Here is a 17,197-nt window from a genome sequence, read left to right on the forward strand (position 1 = left end):
AGTTCTTTATCCACTGAGTGGTCCATTCATCAAATTGATGTCTCTCCAATTTAGAGACAAGGATGTCGTGTGGGACAGTGTCGAAGGCTTTGCACAAGTCCAGGTAGATGACATCAACTGCTCTACCCCTGTCCATCAGTTCTGTAGCCCCATCATAAAAGGCCACCAAATTGGTCAGGCAGGATTTCCCCTTAGTGAAGCCATGCTGGCTGTCACCAAGCACCTTGTTGTTTTTCATGTGCCTTAGCATGCCTTCCAGGAGAATCTGCTCCAAGATTTTGCCAGGCACAGAGGTGAGACTGACTGGTCTGTAATTGCCCAGGTCATCCATTTTCCCCTTCTTGAAAATGGGGGTTATATTTCCCTTTTTCCAGTTGTTGGGAACTTCACCTGACTGCCATGATTTTTCAAATATGATGGCCAGTGGCTTAGCAACTTCATTTGCCAGCTCCTTCACGACCCACGGGTGGATTTCATCAGGACCCATGGACTTGTGCACGTTCAGATTTTTAAGATGGTCTCAAACCAGTTCCTCGCCTATGGTAGGCCCAAGGTCTTCATTCTCACAGTCCCTGTGTCTGCCTTCCAGGGACTTGGGTCGTGCAGTCAGAGCCTTTGCCAGTGAAGACCGAGGTAAAGAAGTCATTCAGAACCTCAGCCTTCTCCAAATCCTGTGTAGCTAGTAGGCTATAAATACAGATCCACATAGTGGAGGCAATTTTTCTGTTTAAAATTATGAGTTTTACTTTATTTTTTTGTTTTGTATTTGTTTTAAATTAAATTAACAGTCATAGATAGGTGGCAGGGCAAAAGTGACTTTTTTATTAATACCATATTAAAGTTGAACTTGTAAACAATTCTCATGTCAGGAACAGCAGAAAAAGTCAAACCCGTTTCCACATGGAAGTATCTCTAAACTTAATTATTAATTTTACACTTGGACTATGATTATAGCTATTCTTTTTATTTGTCGCATGTATGCCTTTAATATTTTGTTGAATTGTTTAGAATAAGATATAACGGTGGGACAAGATTTTAGGGTTACCTATCACTTGCAGCATCTAAAGACATAGTGAAGCAGGCAATTGAGTAAAAATTATTTAAAATTGTGTTACTTCTCTCCATAACTGTTGCCTTTTGTGGACTTTGGGAATGAATAAAAAGATAAGTGGGGAGACTCTTTAGTTTGCACCATCAATGGTAGATGATGCATTTCAATTATAATACTTCAAGCTGCCAGAGAAGTCTTAACTTTTTGTCACCAGTCTTTGTTCTTTTTTTGATGTTTTGTCTTTTCAGTATATATGTACTAGACTGATATTTAAAGAAAAGCTACCCTGTGAGTGTCTTTCAGAAGGGGCAAACCAGACATTTTTAATATCGAAGCAACAGAAAAAATTAAGCACACTTAATGTTTGGATGTCTACTAAATGTTGGATAGTTTAATTTCTTTAATAACCTTTTTAGGAAAAATAAAACATTTACACACTTTTAAAAAGTAATCTCCATGTTGCTGAATTATCTGCAATGTAAGAGAGGACTCTTTAGAGCCCAACAGAAAATTTATGCTTTGAAATATCTTCATTGAATAGCTTATCAACTGCATGTTATTCTCTGAAAATGCAGTAGGGAAGTAGTGAGAAGGCATAAAATGAAGGCAATAACAGAAAACCAAACTAAATATTGTGGAGAGTTTTTTCCTAAGAGAAATTAACTTAGGAATCTCATTTTTACCTCTTAGAAATGTCGTGTGCTAAATTCTAATTTTGGACCCTGTTATGGAGCATCCTTATGAAATACTTGCAACTTCAAGACTCCCCTTGTTGTATGAGAGAAATGTGCATCTAGGTTCCAGACTGTTGAGTAATGTAGTTCATTCACGAGCTTTTGGCCAAGCATTTATGTTTCTCTAGTAGTGTTTCCTGTGCGTTTCCCAACTCTTGCCCTGAATAGACCTTTATGACCTGTTTTTTGCCTCCTGCCAGGCAACAGAAGGTTGTTAATACCCAAGTTAACTCATGTTAAATAGTTTTTAAGAACGTTTGTAATATTTAATATTTTTAACACAAGTAAGGAAAGTGGGAATTATAGAAATTATTGCAAGGAGAAAGTAGTTATAATTTTTCTTTTTGTGGATTTAAAAATGTTGCATAGAGTAATTTCAAGGGCTGAGTTAGAGTATAACTTGGTTCTCATTAGCTTTGCAGCAGTAAGAAAAAGTAGGCCCTACTGTGAGCCACATAATGTGATGTTATTTATGCATGTATGGCTATCAGATTCTGCTATTTCTGTCATGGTTTATTAATTTAAGGATTAGAAAAGTCATGATTTTTACGTATAAAAAAAGCCAGATGGAAGAATGTTGCATTTGGTTGTTTGCAGAACTTGATAGCACAATGTTTTATTTCCAAAGACAGGATTATAAATCATTATTTTTGCTATTCAAACCTCCCAGTCATTATTTTACACCAGTACTGATTGTACTTTACTTTGTGAATATGTTTACTTATTCCCTCTTAATTAATTCTGGTTTATGTCCTATAATTGGTCTGTGCTACAGAGATGAATTGGGTTTTTTTTTTCCCCATTTGTTTTTGTCTGGATAAAGCTGGCTAACTCTCATTTTGAGTGTATATTAAAAAAAAAAATGATGCAAATCATGTGCTATCTGCAATAAATGCATACATAAACAGTCTAAAAGCAGTAAATGATTTAGTGACTCATCCTGGTGTGGGAAAAGGGAGGCATCCTTTCTTTTTGCCAGTTAATAAGAATGTTGCTATTTTGTACTAGGGACTTACAGTTGCTGTGCCAGATCTTTAAAGGATTACCTTCGTTGTTGATTTGGTTTGGGTTTGATTTTAGTCTTTAGCTGTGCTGTTTATCAGTTTCTGAGTGATGGTGGCATTGAATTGCCTATATCCAGTGACAGGCACAAAGATCAACAGACAGTAAAGAAAACTACTTTTCAATGTCTCTCTCTACCTCAGTATATGTGTGTATAATATATATTTTTATTTATAGCATATATTATACTATTGCTTGGTCAATAATGCATTTCTTAGAATGAAAATAAATCTGCAAGTAGTAATTAAGTTCTTCACTTTGTAATGAAGCCAGAAAGTGTGATGACATGGCAATTATAGTAGAAAATGCATTTTGTGTAGCTTTGCAACTTCCTAGGTTAATTAATTCCATTTGATACATACCAGATGACTGTTACATTACTATTTCTGCAGTCATTCTTCCACTCTTTGCAGCTGTCTACTGGTTATGTAGCCTCCAGTTTCTCCAGCCTTTCTTCTTTTTCTCTACAAGTCCTCTTAAATTTTTCAAACTAATATAGTCTTTTGGGTACAGGCTGTCCCCTTTTTCTGATTTTAATGCACGGAAAGTTCAAGACACAACTAAAATACAGGGAATAAGTAGTACTTGAGGACTGAAGGGAAAAGCACCATTTTGCCTGCATGGCATATAACCTGCAAGCAACAGTTTCTTTGATATCTTTTGCACGTTGAAGAACCCTTTTCGGGGTTCTCACACATGTCCAGAGAAACTAGTGGGTATGGGAATAAGAAGTATGAAACTTCTTTGAACAGGTTCCCAGTTAATTTGGGATATCTTCTTTTTAAAACCACCTTAAAATTTCTGTTACAGCAATACTTTGCAGAACCTATTGCTTTAATGTTCTGTTTTCCGCTTTAGTAATTACAGTGTTCCAGAAAGCACAAAATGCCTTAGTTTGTAGGTCTGGTTTTCAGATATTGTCCGGTATTGAATCCCAGTAAAGTGTAGGAGGGAAGAGGGTGTTCAAAGAAACAGATTTCTGTGATGCAGTTAGAGGAGTTGAATCTGCATTTGAATTAGGGAAAAAAATAGCTGTTGGCTAGAAGCACACCATTGATATAAAACACACATGCAGTATTTAATTTACTTGCAGCTAGTACCAAAAAAATCTAATTTACTTCTATTTTTACAATGGAGTATATACGTTTCATGGTGCTCTTACAATGTATGGATATAAAATTATTCCTATAGCTTTAAAGCCTATATGACAGATTTTTTTTACAACAATATTCATATTTCTTTTACATGTGGCGGTGGGGACAGGTTGAGATTTATTTGCTTCTTTCTGGAAAGTGCCCAGTTCTCTCTCCACTCCTAAATGGAAGAAGACTTGAGAGGATTAACCACTCTTGTTTCTCCTGCTAGTCAAACAAGTATAACTTACCTTCAGGTCTGCCCTTTTTGCAAACTTAAATTACTGTATGTACAGAAATGGCTTCACTTCAAGAGCAGCACCAGAGACTATAAAAATATTTTCATTAAAAAGTTGCATTCATCTGGATTGGAAATAATACTGAGACATAGACTGTTACTAAGCTTTGATATGAGTTTATCAGCATAAGATGAAATAGTTGGTGAAAAAAATAAATGAGGTTGCATTTGTTTTCACTATGCAAAATTTAAGTCTATGACATGCATTTTTTGAAAAGTAGGAACTTAACAAAGGAATTTCCAGGCCAATCTTAATTATTTCTGAAAGGGATGAATTGAAAATGCTATAGAGCAAGTTTCAAGTGAATATGGTTGTTCAGGCTCTGTTTCTTACTCATTTTTTAGATACTTCTGTTTTCCTAACGTACTTTCTCAAGCACAAAAAGAATTATAGATTACAGGATGGGGGGGGTGTAATGTCTTAAATTTAAGATTTTCTTCAGATTGTAGTTTCTCTTTTGTTATAGCTTCAATTTCTGTCACAGGTGTTGGCCACCACTAATATTTCAATAATCCTTTATCTGCTGTTTTTCATTCAGGTGGTTATTTAACATGCTGGCTTTGTTATTACAAGTTGTTCTCACATATCTTAGGTGAGATTCAACTTTGAGTTCAGACCCTTTCAAGTTTACATGTCCACAGTTAGCTCATAGCAGGTGTTTAAAGTCCCATTGTTTCCAGTGGAATTCAACTCAATGTATTCAGTAGAACCTACTTTTTAGATTCACAATTTTAATCCTAAATTGGGTTGGTTGAGTAGGTCTAGTTGGTAGAGTAGTTCCTTATGTTGGGATTTAAAACTCCTTGTTCATATAAAGACACCTACAGAACATATACCTTATTAATTGTGTGAGTCTAGACATAATTACTACCTTTCATTTTCCCGTGTCTTTGTGCAATAAACTAAAATTAAATATATAAACATGGATTTCTTTTTTTCCCAGATGAAATATCACTCATGTATATTGTTGTAAAGTGTGATTCTGAAAGGTTATAGATAATATTATTTGCAAATACAAATTTTTATATAATGAATAGAATGCTAAATCTGTTGTAGAAACTGTGATTTCTGTAAAGTGCTTCAGTCATTAGAGTAATTAGTTTATATTTAAACATGGTATATTTTGCTTCTTCCAGATGGTCCTCGGCCCTCACAGAAAGAAATCATATCACTAAGGGCATTTATGCTTCTGTTTTTGAAACAACTTATATTGAAGGTAAAGCAGTCTGTTCCAGATGAAAGATATTGAGTTCTGTTATGTACATGTAATAGAATCTTTCATAGAAGTAATTAGACAATACTTGTCATATATTGTATCTGTTTCTGGTTAATTTTAATGTCCATGCACATACTTTAATCAAAATAAAGGTGGCAAATCCATGCAATATTTTGTATTAACCTCACCAAACTATACCAAATATATTTTATTAAATATACATGCAGAAATTGTATGACACTATGGAACCTTTCAGGTATATGTGCTTTTTTTGTGTGATGGTAGATGGTTCCTTGATAGATCAAATGAAAAAGGTAATGGTAGTTGTTAAGTTAGTTACTGTTTTATCCTTTTTCCTGCTTCCAGCACTGTTTTAAATGATTTAGGACTCTTTCTCTCTGTTGTAGTTGAACACTAGTCTTTGAGGTATGCTTTGCCATTTGAGACTAGACCGAAACCCAGTATTTTCTAGCCTGGCTTTTTCCTTCTGTTTTCTTTTTTTCTGTCTCAGGGATTGGACGAGTGGCAGTAATAGCTTATAGTGGCTCAGAGCCCTCACTGTCAGAAGTCTTTCTAGGAGTAGAGGGCTGACTTCATACTGTTTTGAATTGTCAATGAGATAAGAAAAAGCAATGTAATGAAAGAGAAAATTTAGTCCTTTGAGTTTAATAGAAAAAAGCTGTAGGATTGTTTGACTTCATCTAAGTTTTTCATGAGCCAAATCTAAAGAATATATTTTCTCTGAATAATGCCCCCCCCCCCTTTTTTTTTTTAGGACAGAGGAGTGAAAGAAGATGAACTACAGAGCATATTAAATTACTTATTAACAATGCATGAGGTACAGTTCTGTAATTATCTCTCTTTACTGTAACCAATTGTACCAGCTCTATGGGAAGCCTGCTGTTGAGGTTAGTTTGTAGAATAACATTGATGCTTGTTGTACAGGATGAAAATATTCATGATGTGCTGCAGCTGCTAGTGGCACTAATGTCCGAACATCCAGCATCCATGATACCTGCCTTTGATCAGAGAAATGGGATACGGTAAGACAGTGAAGTGAGAAAATATCTTAAAAGGTGTCCCAGTATCACCACTCTTCAGATTATTGCTTTTTCACATAGATATCACACTTGCTGATGTTTCAAACTACAGTTTTGTTAACTTAGATGCTTTTTTCTTTTTTTTTTTTCAAAAATATTGGTTTTGGTAGCTTGGAGGAAAAAAAAAATCTGCTTAAGGTTATCATTATGATATTTGAAGGTAAATGTACTGTTGTAGTTGCTTCTCAATCTCAAATAATTAACAAGATCTATCACAAAGCCAAGCATCTGTCTCAGAGTAATTTAGAAAGTTTTGTCTTCAGAGGTTTAACACAATTTGGAGGGAAGAAGAGAAAAATGAGAAATAATGCCCTAATCTCACAAATTCTTTCTGAAAAGATTAAAAAATTATGTGTGGAATTGATATGTTCATGTATTTGATGGTAAAATTCATAACTGTTATTTCCCAGAGGAGCAGTAGTTTTGTTGTTGTCTTATGCCTAACTTGGTAATGCTTATTTTTTTCCCAGAGATTAATAATTTACTGTAGAATTTTATTCTGTGCCGTTCTGAAAATGCTTTGGAAAATGCAAAGAGCTAGTAAAACAGGGAAAACCCCCAACAACAAGAAGAAAAAAAAATCTGCCATTTTACAAAAAAACTAAAATCTTTGTACAAATACTTGGACTCAAAGCTGTTTGCATGACCACGCTTGTTGAAAGGAAGACTCATTGTATCAGGAAGACTCACTGTATTCAGGTCTAGGACTTGGTTTTCTGCCAGTAGTTGTCTGTATGGAGATAGAATTCTAGTCCTGAAACCTTCTGAAGAAGGGTAAGAATGATCTAGATGATCATATTGTGTAACATTTGTGGCACCAATATTAAAATTGTTTGATGGTATAGTTTCTATGTTTAGAAGTCTGTGTTGAAAAAACTTAGAATGCGCAGGGTTGCAACATTTATTTATTCTTGTATTTAAAAAAAGGCCTTACCTAGGATTAGGGGTTTGTCTGCTTAGATTATCAGAGGACAAAAGCCTCAGAGGTCATTTGATAGTGGCATAAGTCCTCTTAAAAGAGGAAGATACTGTCTACTAAAGCAGCCATTAGTGGAAGAGTACAAGCAATGGCTAAAAACTGAAGCCCAGCTAATTAAGATGGGAAAGTAAAATAAACTTAAAAATTTATTGAAAAACAAGCTAGAGTAAGGGTGATGTTGTCTTTCTCTTAGTCCTCTCAAATCAAGGTGGATTTCCTGTCTGAAAGACTGGAATCTGTGCTTAAACCAGAGAATCATAAAATGACTTGGGTTGGAAGGGACCTTAAAGACCATCTAGTTCCAACCTCTCTTTCATGGGCTCAGAGTCCATCCAGCCTGCCCTTGAACACTTTGTAATAAATCAAAGTAGCTAAATTTTCAAGTCTTTTTTATCACAAATTTAAAAGCGGGGGGGGGGGGGGGGGGGGGATGTTCCCATTCAAATTTTGATGCAATGAGTATGTGGCTTAATAAGCATATATGGGATTTTGTATGACATATTGCCATATTTCACTTTTGACAAGTGAAATTGTAGTATAAACATCCTGTGATTAAGTGCAGGTACCCTTTCCTGTGTGGAAAGGCTATTAAGTAGGGGTTTTAAGAATGAAAGGAGTTTTTCTGTAAAATCCAGCATCTCCAGAATGTGACCTTCTATTCTCTGGTCTTCTTCTATTAGGTTGCAGCTTCTCAGGCCATCTTTTATTTGATTGTTCCCAGGTAGAAGTATAAGATAAGGTTGTTGCTTTCTGTTACAAAATCTTGAACTGATCCAAAACTGACTGTGTCTCTAACTTAAAAAATTCATAATAAAACTCTTATGCTGTGCTCAGTGCTTTTCATTTTGTATAAATTGCTATTTTTATGCTTTTCTCTGTTAATAAATATCCCCGTTCAGTTAAATACAAGCTATATATATGGTGTTTCCTAATAAAATGAAAAATTGTTGAATTTCTTTTTTTTTTTTAGAGTAATTTATAAGTTATTGGCTTCCAAAAGTGAGAGTATATGGGTGCAAGCTTTGAAAGTCCTTGGGTATTTTCTTAAACACTTGGGTCATAAGTAAGTATATTTTATTTTTTTTTTATTTAAATGATGAAGTTCACAATTCTTCTTGTCTTTTTGTCATGATTACTGTATAGTCTTTGACAGTCTTTAGAAATTATTTTAAATTATTAGGTTTTCTGATTAATGATTTTCCTACTCTGCTGCCTTTATACATTAGGATAAAATTGATTTTCCTATTAACTTAGAATCATAGAATCATAGAATCAACTAGGTTGGAAAAGACCTTTAAGATCAAGCGCAGGCCTGCCATGACCAGCACTAAACCATGCCACTGAGGGCCTCAGCCACATGGTTTGTGAACACTTCCAGGCACAGTGATTCCATCATTTCGCTGGACAGCCTGTTCCAATACCTGATTACCCTCTCTGTGAATAAATTTTTCCTAATATCAGATCTAAACCTTCCCTGGCACAGCTTGGGGCTGTTGCCTCTTGTAACTTGTTGCTACTGTGGCATTTGAAAATGTACAGGGATTGTCTGCCAAACCTATTATATGCTGAAATCCAAGTTTTAAAACAGTTGAAAATTTTTTTCCAAAAATGTATTTTATAAATGTATTTTGCATGTTCAGCTAGGGATAACAGGAAACATATGAGTGTCATCAAGAATTTTTTATTGGAATTTTCAGTGTCATTGAAATAGAAGCTTCAGGACAGGGCTTTTAAAAATAGCTTTAAAATGATGGGAAAATGGATATGCTGTTCCCATGGGAAAGTTTCAGAAAAAGAATTAGACTACGTAAATTGTTATAAAAAAAAGGAGGTAAGGACATACCTCTGTGCAAGAAATATTCACGTATAAAATGTGGAATCAAGAAATATTCACATTTAAAAAAAGGTCATTAAATAGACATGCTTAGTCTCATCTTTTAGTGTTGAGAAATATTTTTGTGTTAAGAAAGAATTAAAAAGCATGCAGTGCTGTGTAACCTGCTGCTGCTTACTTTTCCCCTTCTATATACGGTGTTTAGCTTCCTCCTGGGGTCAACCCAAAATGATATTTCAGTGGGAGATTGTGCAGTATAAAAATTAGCCTTGTGCTTCACAAGAGAATTCATCAAGCAAAACCTCCTTAGAAGCGAAGGGAGCTAGGAGTCCAGCCAGAGTGCAGTATTGCTAGACACACTTTTCTCAGTAAGATCAATAAAGTATGTCTGTATAATTGAGAGACAGTTAGCTGAGAATATACTCCCAAATGGGACTTTTCTTTCAGGATCCAGCAAGTGAACTAGTGTTCTGGGAATTAATAAAGCAAATTGATAGTCCACTCAAGAATCTCCAAGGGCTTTTCAAACATTACTTACTAAAAATCATTCACATTGATAGCAGTTGGATTAAGTAATATACACCAGATGAATGTTGGGCTTGTACAGAAGCCTGCCTGTGTCCAAATAGGTACATTTGTTTCGAGCATTTATTGCTTATCCAGTGAATCAAATAGCAACCTCTGTCAGTGGAACATTACAGAAAAAGAAAAGTGAGATTATTCAGAAGCTAAAATTTTATTTCCCACTCCTTTAGCATCTACTTGTCATTATGGATGTATCAATGTAGTTTCCATTGTTGAGTGAAAGCAGGTACTTGGCAAAAAATTGACTTTGGTTTTCATGTAATTGAAGTAATTGAAATCCACTTTGAATATTCTGTGTAACTTTCAAATGTTTTGATATATTTTCAGACCTCAGAACATCTGTAAATGTTTACATTTTATGTAGATTTGTGTGAGTAAAAAAGCCCTCTATTTTCATGGTAGTGCGTACGAGGTGGGCTTATTTGTGCACATGCATATGTATTAAAACATGATTTTATAAAATTGTAGTCAACTACAGGAAAATCCAAGTGATTTTAAAATTATAAACCAAATAAAAGTATAAAACTTAAGTTCTGTTTCACAGTACAGAAAACAGGGATTGTATTTTAATACACTAAAGTAGAACTGCATAGATATGTTATAATGGGATTTATGAAATTTGATCTGGTACAATATTAATAACAAATGTGTAGGTGCAAAAGAAATTACCATTGCTGTAGTTCATATATGTTCATCACAGATTAAGCTGTAGTGTGAAGGTAATTGATTCTTGTGTTAGATGCGAGCCTGAATAGCTTATCATAATTTGTGATCTCTGATGATGGACTATTTGGTCTAACCTTAACAGTTGGAAAAATACTGTCCTTTCTTTCTCTGCCAGCTATGATTCTTTCTGTGCCACCACTGAAATCATAGTCCATTATTTACTTTTGTTTTTTTACTTAGACATTTGGACCTTCCAAAGAATTTTTACTTCCATTTGATACATCATAGCTCACAAGGTTGAATACTTGTAGTTCTTCTTCATAAACAACTCATGAACTCTCTTCTGTGAGGAGAAGAGCACACACTGTTGTACTTTGTTGCCATTCTCTTTTGTGGCTATTCAAAAATTCTAATATAATTATTAATTTCAAAATTTTTAGAACATATGTAATTTGAACCTGTGTTGTGATCATCAGTAATAATGAAAAGAGTTTCTTAGATTTTCAATACATAAACTTTTGCAGAAACTTTACTGTATTTTAATTTATTCAGCCTTTTCTGCTGCTTTAATATAGATTTATTCTTTAATTAAATTTATTAATTACTTTGAATAATGTTCTTCATTTCATATTTGTTACAGTAGTAGGTAAATTTAGAGATGCATCTGCTTACAAGAAGTACACTTTATTAATGATGTTATATCCAATTTTAACAAGTAGAGTTCTGGGACAGATCAAATTCGCAGGTGTAAGATGTTTTCTCCTCTTTTTAAGATTCGAGTAGTTTTTGACCTATCTATATAATTTATAGAATCATAGAATGGCTTGTGTTAGAAGGGACCTTAAAGTTCATATAGTTGCAACCACCCTGCCATATGAGCAGGGACACCTTCCACTAGACCTTTCCCATGACCATTCTCTACAGTCGTTTGGAATTTTGTAACTTTTCAGGGTTTTATTTTCTTTGCATTGTAGTGCATGTTATTCCAGGATTAACTGGAATAATAACTATTGTGGCTGCAAAAGAGAATGCTGTATAAAAAGAATGGCAATACTGCTAAATCTGTATGTGTTCATATTTATGTTGGAAGACCTAGAGGCTGGATTATCCTGAATCCGTGAAAGAGTGACAAATGATATATTCTGCAGTGGTCACATTTTATCCAGCCTGTGAATATCTTACACTCTTTCAACCTAAGATAGAAAGGGATTCCTTTGTTTTTTTCCACTGTGAAAATCATGAAGAGTGAGAATAGTGTGTGATTTACTTTATATAAAAGTGCATCCTATATGCAACGTTGCTTTTTGAGAACCTTTGTGTAATACTGCAATTGTGTTCATATTGGGAAAGATCTTAAATTATGTTTATTTTATAATATTTACAGAATAAAAAGTTTGAGACCTTTTTAGTGCAACTTCAGAATAGTTGGCTTTTGGGTTTTCTTGCATTTACTAAAATATTCAAGGCATTTTCCTAATGTTTTTGTTTTCTCTTCCAGGCGAAAGGTTGAAATCATGCATACCCACAGTCTTTTCACACTCCTTGGAGAAAGGTTGATGCTACATACAAATACAGTGACTGTTACAACATATAACACGCTTTATGAGGTACAAGTTATTAAACATAGAGATCGTTACCTGTTGTACAAAAATATGACAGCTAGTTGTGACAGTGCTTTACAATATCATGATTCTCAAGACTTTTGAGAAAATTTTAGACAGAAATTTTAAGAAAGGATTTCTTTGGTCAGAGTGTATTTTGCAATGCTTCGGATATTTTTATAAAGAGTGTCATAATTTTTACATAGTCTCTATAAAACTTACGTATAGATGCAAGAGACCCTGCTATTTAAGATGTTCATTGCTTTCCACAATAACAAAGTCATTGTAGACCTCCAATTGCTCTTTCTCCTCCATTGTTTCAAGAAGTTTGTTTCCATTGCAACGGAAAGTGTTGAAGCTAAACAGAGGCCTTTTTTTTTTTCCATCCCTTTCAAGTTTACAAAATTTTTAAAAGTGCAATTTTAATTTTTTAATTACTAACGCTGATTGTATTACAAAATGATAAGTCAGCCACTTTCATGTAATAGATACTGCTTGAGGTGAGTGAGTATGAACTCGAAGCATTCAAATGTTCTTGTAAGGTACTTGTAGAAACCTTAGAATACTGAGTCTGAGGGACCTAGAAGATGTTCTCACTTGCTTGTAAAAACACAAATGTCATCTGTTTGCTAGTGTCTTATTCAGATATCAAGTTCCTTTGTATTGCACATACCTAAGCTTACCCAGTATGTTTTGATGGCTTGGGTCTCACAGTCTATAGATGTCACCGCATTTGTATTTCTGAGAGCTTCTGTGATTGCTCTGAAAACACGTAACTCAGTGACAAAAATCCTCATGGAGTTCAGCATGCACAGACATTTACATCTTAAAAAATAGCCAGAAGAGGCAAAGAAAGGGTTAAGTGCCATAAGTACAAGGGATTTCCTAAGGAAATGATGCAGGCATTTTCTGTGTTCTCTCAGAAAAAGCAATGGCATACTTGCTTTCTATTTTAAATGCCATTATGTAAAGACCCTTTCAAAGATACTGTATTTATAGCTGGCATTAGTTTGAGTATTGATTATTGATTAATGAATGAGCTAAAGTTCTGTTTTAAAATTAATCAGAATTGCTAGTGAAATTGTTCTGAAATGTATTTGCTAGAATATACTTACTGAGAAACCCGTATTACTATCATTACATTTTTAGTTTGTTCTTAAAGTTGCATGCATAGAACCAGTAACAGGTATCCCAGTGTGACAGGTCTGTGGCATTGCCTCAATACAGATTAATTAGTTTTTCAGGTATGATGTGTGAAACACGACAATGACCTGTCTTACTCAGTATGGGAAGCCCCAGGTTTATTCTTAGGGATGCTGTCTGTGACTGTCCTCTTTCCTAGCTGAAGAAAACCAAACGCACTTTCAAGAATTACTTGGTTTGATTGTGGATGGAATGTATGAAAATAACTTTTGGTGCACAGTGCTTACAAAAGAATTTTTTATCCACGAAAGTATAACACTATAAAGAATGGAAATGAAATTATCTTTAAAAAAAAATTATTGTATATTTAGTTAGCTAACTAAAAAGCTAGTTAACCAGACACTGTACAAGCATGAAAATGCTGATCCTTGCATAGAGGATTTGCTTATTTCCATTCTTTAAGAATAAAAATATTTTACCGAAATGTTTTATGTGAAGTTACAGTGTGGCCATAGTAGTTGTTTTTTTTTTTTTTAATTAAAATAAGCAAAGGAATGCTGTAATGTTTAATTGAAAATGATAAAAGGAACTTAATATTCTGTTTTAGATTTTGACAGAACAAGTATGCACTCAAGTTGTTCATAAACCACATCCAGAGCCAGATTCTACAGTGAAAATTCAGAATCCAAGTAAGGACGATATATTATGTTTGTATGATAAATGTATTACCTAGAGGTTGAAAGAATATGATTCAGGAACCAAGAATAATTCATTAGTGTATCTCAAATACATACAGGTTTCAGTTACTACTTACATTAGTTGCTGTCAGCAACTTTTTAGTGTTGTTAAAATGTTGTTACCTAACTAATTTGTTCTTTCAAAGTGATTCTTAAGGTGGTGGCAACGCTGTTAAAAAACTCCACACCAAGTGCAGAGCTGATGGAAGTTCGACGCTTGTTCTTATGTGATATGATAAAACTCTTTAGTAATAGCCGTGAAAACAGAAGGTATGTAACTACAAACAATATTTTCTTATCCTCGATTTGTGGGTAATAGCAATCTGTTATAATACTGTATATTAAATGGAATACATAAAAAGTAAATGGAATAGGTTTACAGTAAGTTCTCAGTTCAGCAACTAATATTGGGTTCTTCTGTTTAGAATATACTTTACATTTTTATTCATCCTGAAGTATTTGTAAGTTTCTTCCTACTTTGGATTGATGTTCAGAAGAGATGTTCCTCCCATTTTAACCATCATAATTTTAAAATAAAGAAGCTTTTTATGGATATATTTTGACCTAATTATTTCACTTTAGATGTTTACTTCAGTGTTCAGTGTGGCAGGACTGGATGTTTTCCCTGGGATACATTAACCCTAAGAATTCTGAAGAGCAGAAGATCACAGAGATGGTTTACAACATTTTCCGTATTCTCTTGTATCATGCGATAAAATATGAATGGGGAGGCTGGAGAGTGTGGGTGGATACTCTTTCTATAGCTCATTCCAAGGTAAGAAATGGTACGTAGATATTGCTTTTAATTGTGGCAGCCCCCGCAAAGGGACTAGCAATATCATAAGAGATGTAAAGTGATTTAGTGCCATCTGGTGGCTATCTCTACACATATCAAGATGGCATTTTTTGTCATCATTGTAGGTCCTTTGCTGTGAAACAGTTTGTAGTCTGTATATAACGTATGTTAAGATTCTTGTTAGGTTTTGTCCAAGTTCATGTAGCATCTACTCATCCACATAATCTGTTCTTTTCTTTAAGGTCACATATGAAGCTCACAAGGAGTATCTAGCAAAAATGTATGAAGAGTATCAAAGGCAAGAGGAAGAAAACATAAAAAAGGGGAAGAAAGGGAATGTGAGCACCATCTCAGGTCTTTCCTCTCAGACAACAGGAGCGAAAGGTGGAATGGAAATTCGAGAGATAGAAGACCTTTCACAAAGTCAAAGTCCAGAAAGTGAAACAGATTACCCTGTCAGTACAGATACGAGGGACTTGCTCATGGCTACAAAGGTATCCGATGATGTGCTTGGAAGTGCTGAGAGACCAGGAGGAGGAGTTCATGTGGAAGTTCATGACCTTTTAGTTGATATAAAAGCTGAAAAGGTAGAAGCTACTGAAGTAAAACTTGATGATATGGATTTATCACCAGAGACACTAGTAACTGGAGAAAATGGTGCACTTGTAGAAGTTGAATCTCTTCTAGACAATGTATATAGCGCTGCTGTTGAGAAGCTCCAAAACAATGTTCATGGAAGTGTGGGTATCATTAAGAAGAATGAAGAAAAAGATAATGGTCCATTAATAACTTTGGCTGATGAGAAAGATGAGCCTTCTACTAACAGTACCTCATTTCTCTTTGATAAAATACCTAGTCAAGAGGAAAAACTTCTACCTGAACTTTCAAGTAATCACATTTCTATTCCAAACGTGCAAGAGACACAGATGCATCTTGGTGTAAATGATGATTTGGGATTGCTTGCACATATGACGGGTAGTGTAGATATAACATGTTCTTCAAGTATAATAGAGGACAAGGAGTTTAAGATTCATACAACTTCAGATGGAATGAGCAGCATTTCTGAGAGGGAGCTGGCTTCATCATCTAAAGGATTAGAATATGCTGAAATGACTGCCACAACTCTTGAGACAGAATCTTCTGGTAGCAAAACTGTACCTAGTGTTGATGCAGGAAGTATAATATCAGATACAGAAAGATCTGATGATGGTAAAGAAGCAGGAAAGGAGATACGGAAGATCCAAACAACTACCACAACCCAGGTAAGTTTCAAGGGTTGTAGCAGTTTACGTGTCTGATACAATCACTATTTGTTGCTGCTGGATAAATTCAAAGGTGTTTAAAGTATATTCCTTGAATTATATGAAAGGTGTCCACCCTCCAAGCCTATTTGCTTTGAAAATGCCATAATGTGTAAGAATTGTCAAGTCTTTGTGTGTATATAGGAAATACATATTGCACCTGTGGATTCTTTAGTTTAAAGAAAACTCAGCTAAGAGAATCTCTCACCATCCATTTTTCTTAGTTTTTCTGGACAGATTAACTGATACTCCTAGAATTCTGCTTTAGACTTTCTTGTTACTATGTCTTAAGATTAGAAGTATCTATATTTTTCCGCAAAATACATACTGAAGTGTTTTTTTTTTACTCCTGCTGTACTTTTCTCAAGAGTGTAGTCTTGCAGCACTTTAGTACACCATCTTTCTTCTACAGGAATGCTGGCATAAATAATCTCTGTATTTGATTCGAACACAAGAAAAGGCATAGTTTAGGGATAATGAAAGAAAAATAGCAACTTGAGTTCCAGACGAGAGACAATTAATATCAGAAATATCTCTTCCTTTTTGGAGCTCCTTTCTTGTCTAGGTCTCCCTCTGAAAAAAACTGAGAAATTTGAGATTTTGTGAGAGCCATAGCATTATAAAAGTAGAAAGGCCAAGGCAGAAGACTAGTCTTTGAAAGAATTTTTTCTCTCTATGCACAGCAAGGTACAGGTTCGCTTTGAACTTTTAAAGCACAGGATTAATTTCCTCACTGGAATTATTCAGAAACCATGGCATGTAATCAAAGACTGTTTCAAGGGTATTTTCAGGTAAATGAATTGACTACCTTCAAGACTTGCTAGCTGACTGTATGTCCAATATGTACCCCAGAGTTTATCTCCTAGGATTTTGAAGTCAAGCAGACTTCCTTAAACTATGGAAGAAGAGCCAAACAAAAATTTCAAAAATTGCTCTGCCTGGTACTGCATAGTGTGTACC

At 34.6% G+C, this 17,197-nt stretch overlaps 1 protein-coding gene across 11 annotated transcripts in view; it reads left to right on the top strand.

The window, feature by feature from the left end:
* The window catches only part of NBEA (neurobeachin), a 499,996-nt gene that overhangs the window by 152,360 nt on the left and 330,439 nt on the right, over window positions 1-17,197 (top strand). For all 11 annotated transcript variants that reach the window (XM_061345312.1, XM_061345371.1, XM_061345303.1 and 8 more), the window contains 9 exons: window positions 5,416-5,495; window positions 6,271-6,333; window positions 6,441-6,538; window positions 8,545-8,637; window positions 12,158-12,266; window positions 14,011-14,092; window positions 14,287-14,410; window positions 14,723-14,915; window positions 15,179-16,198. In XM_061345312.1, coding sequence (XP_061201296.1) covers window positions 5,416-5,495; window positions 6,271-6,333; window positions 6,441-6,538; window positions 8,545-8,637; window positions 12,158-12,266; window positions 14,011-14,092; window positions 14,287-14,410; window positions 14,723-14,915; window positions 15,179-16,198 — 1,862 coding nt within the window. The remainder of the gene's footprint in view (window positions 1-5,415; window positions 5,496-6,270; window positions 6,334-6,440; window positions 6,539-8,544; window positions 8,638-12,157; window positions 12,267-14,010; window positions 14,093-14,286; window positions 14,411-14,722; window positions 14,916-15,178; window positions 16,199-17,197) is intronic.

This window comes from Neopsephotus bourkii, unplaced genomic scaffold (assembly GCF_033783945.1).
Source record: "Neopsephotus bourkii isolate Nb327-2 ecotype Australia unplaced genomic scaffold, CSIRO-AGI_Nbou_v1 NB_38, whole genome shotgun sequence".
In the NCBI taxonomy this organism is placed as follows: domain Eukaryota; kingdom Metazoa; phylum Chordata; class Aves; order Psittaciformes; family Psittacidae; genus Neopsephotus; species Neopsephotus bourkii.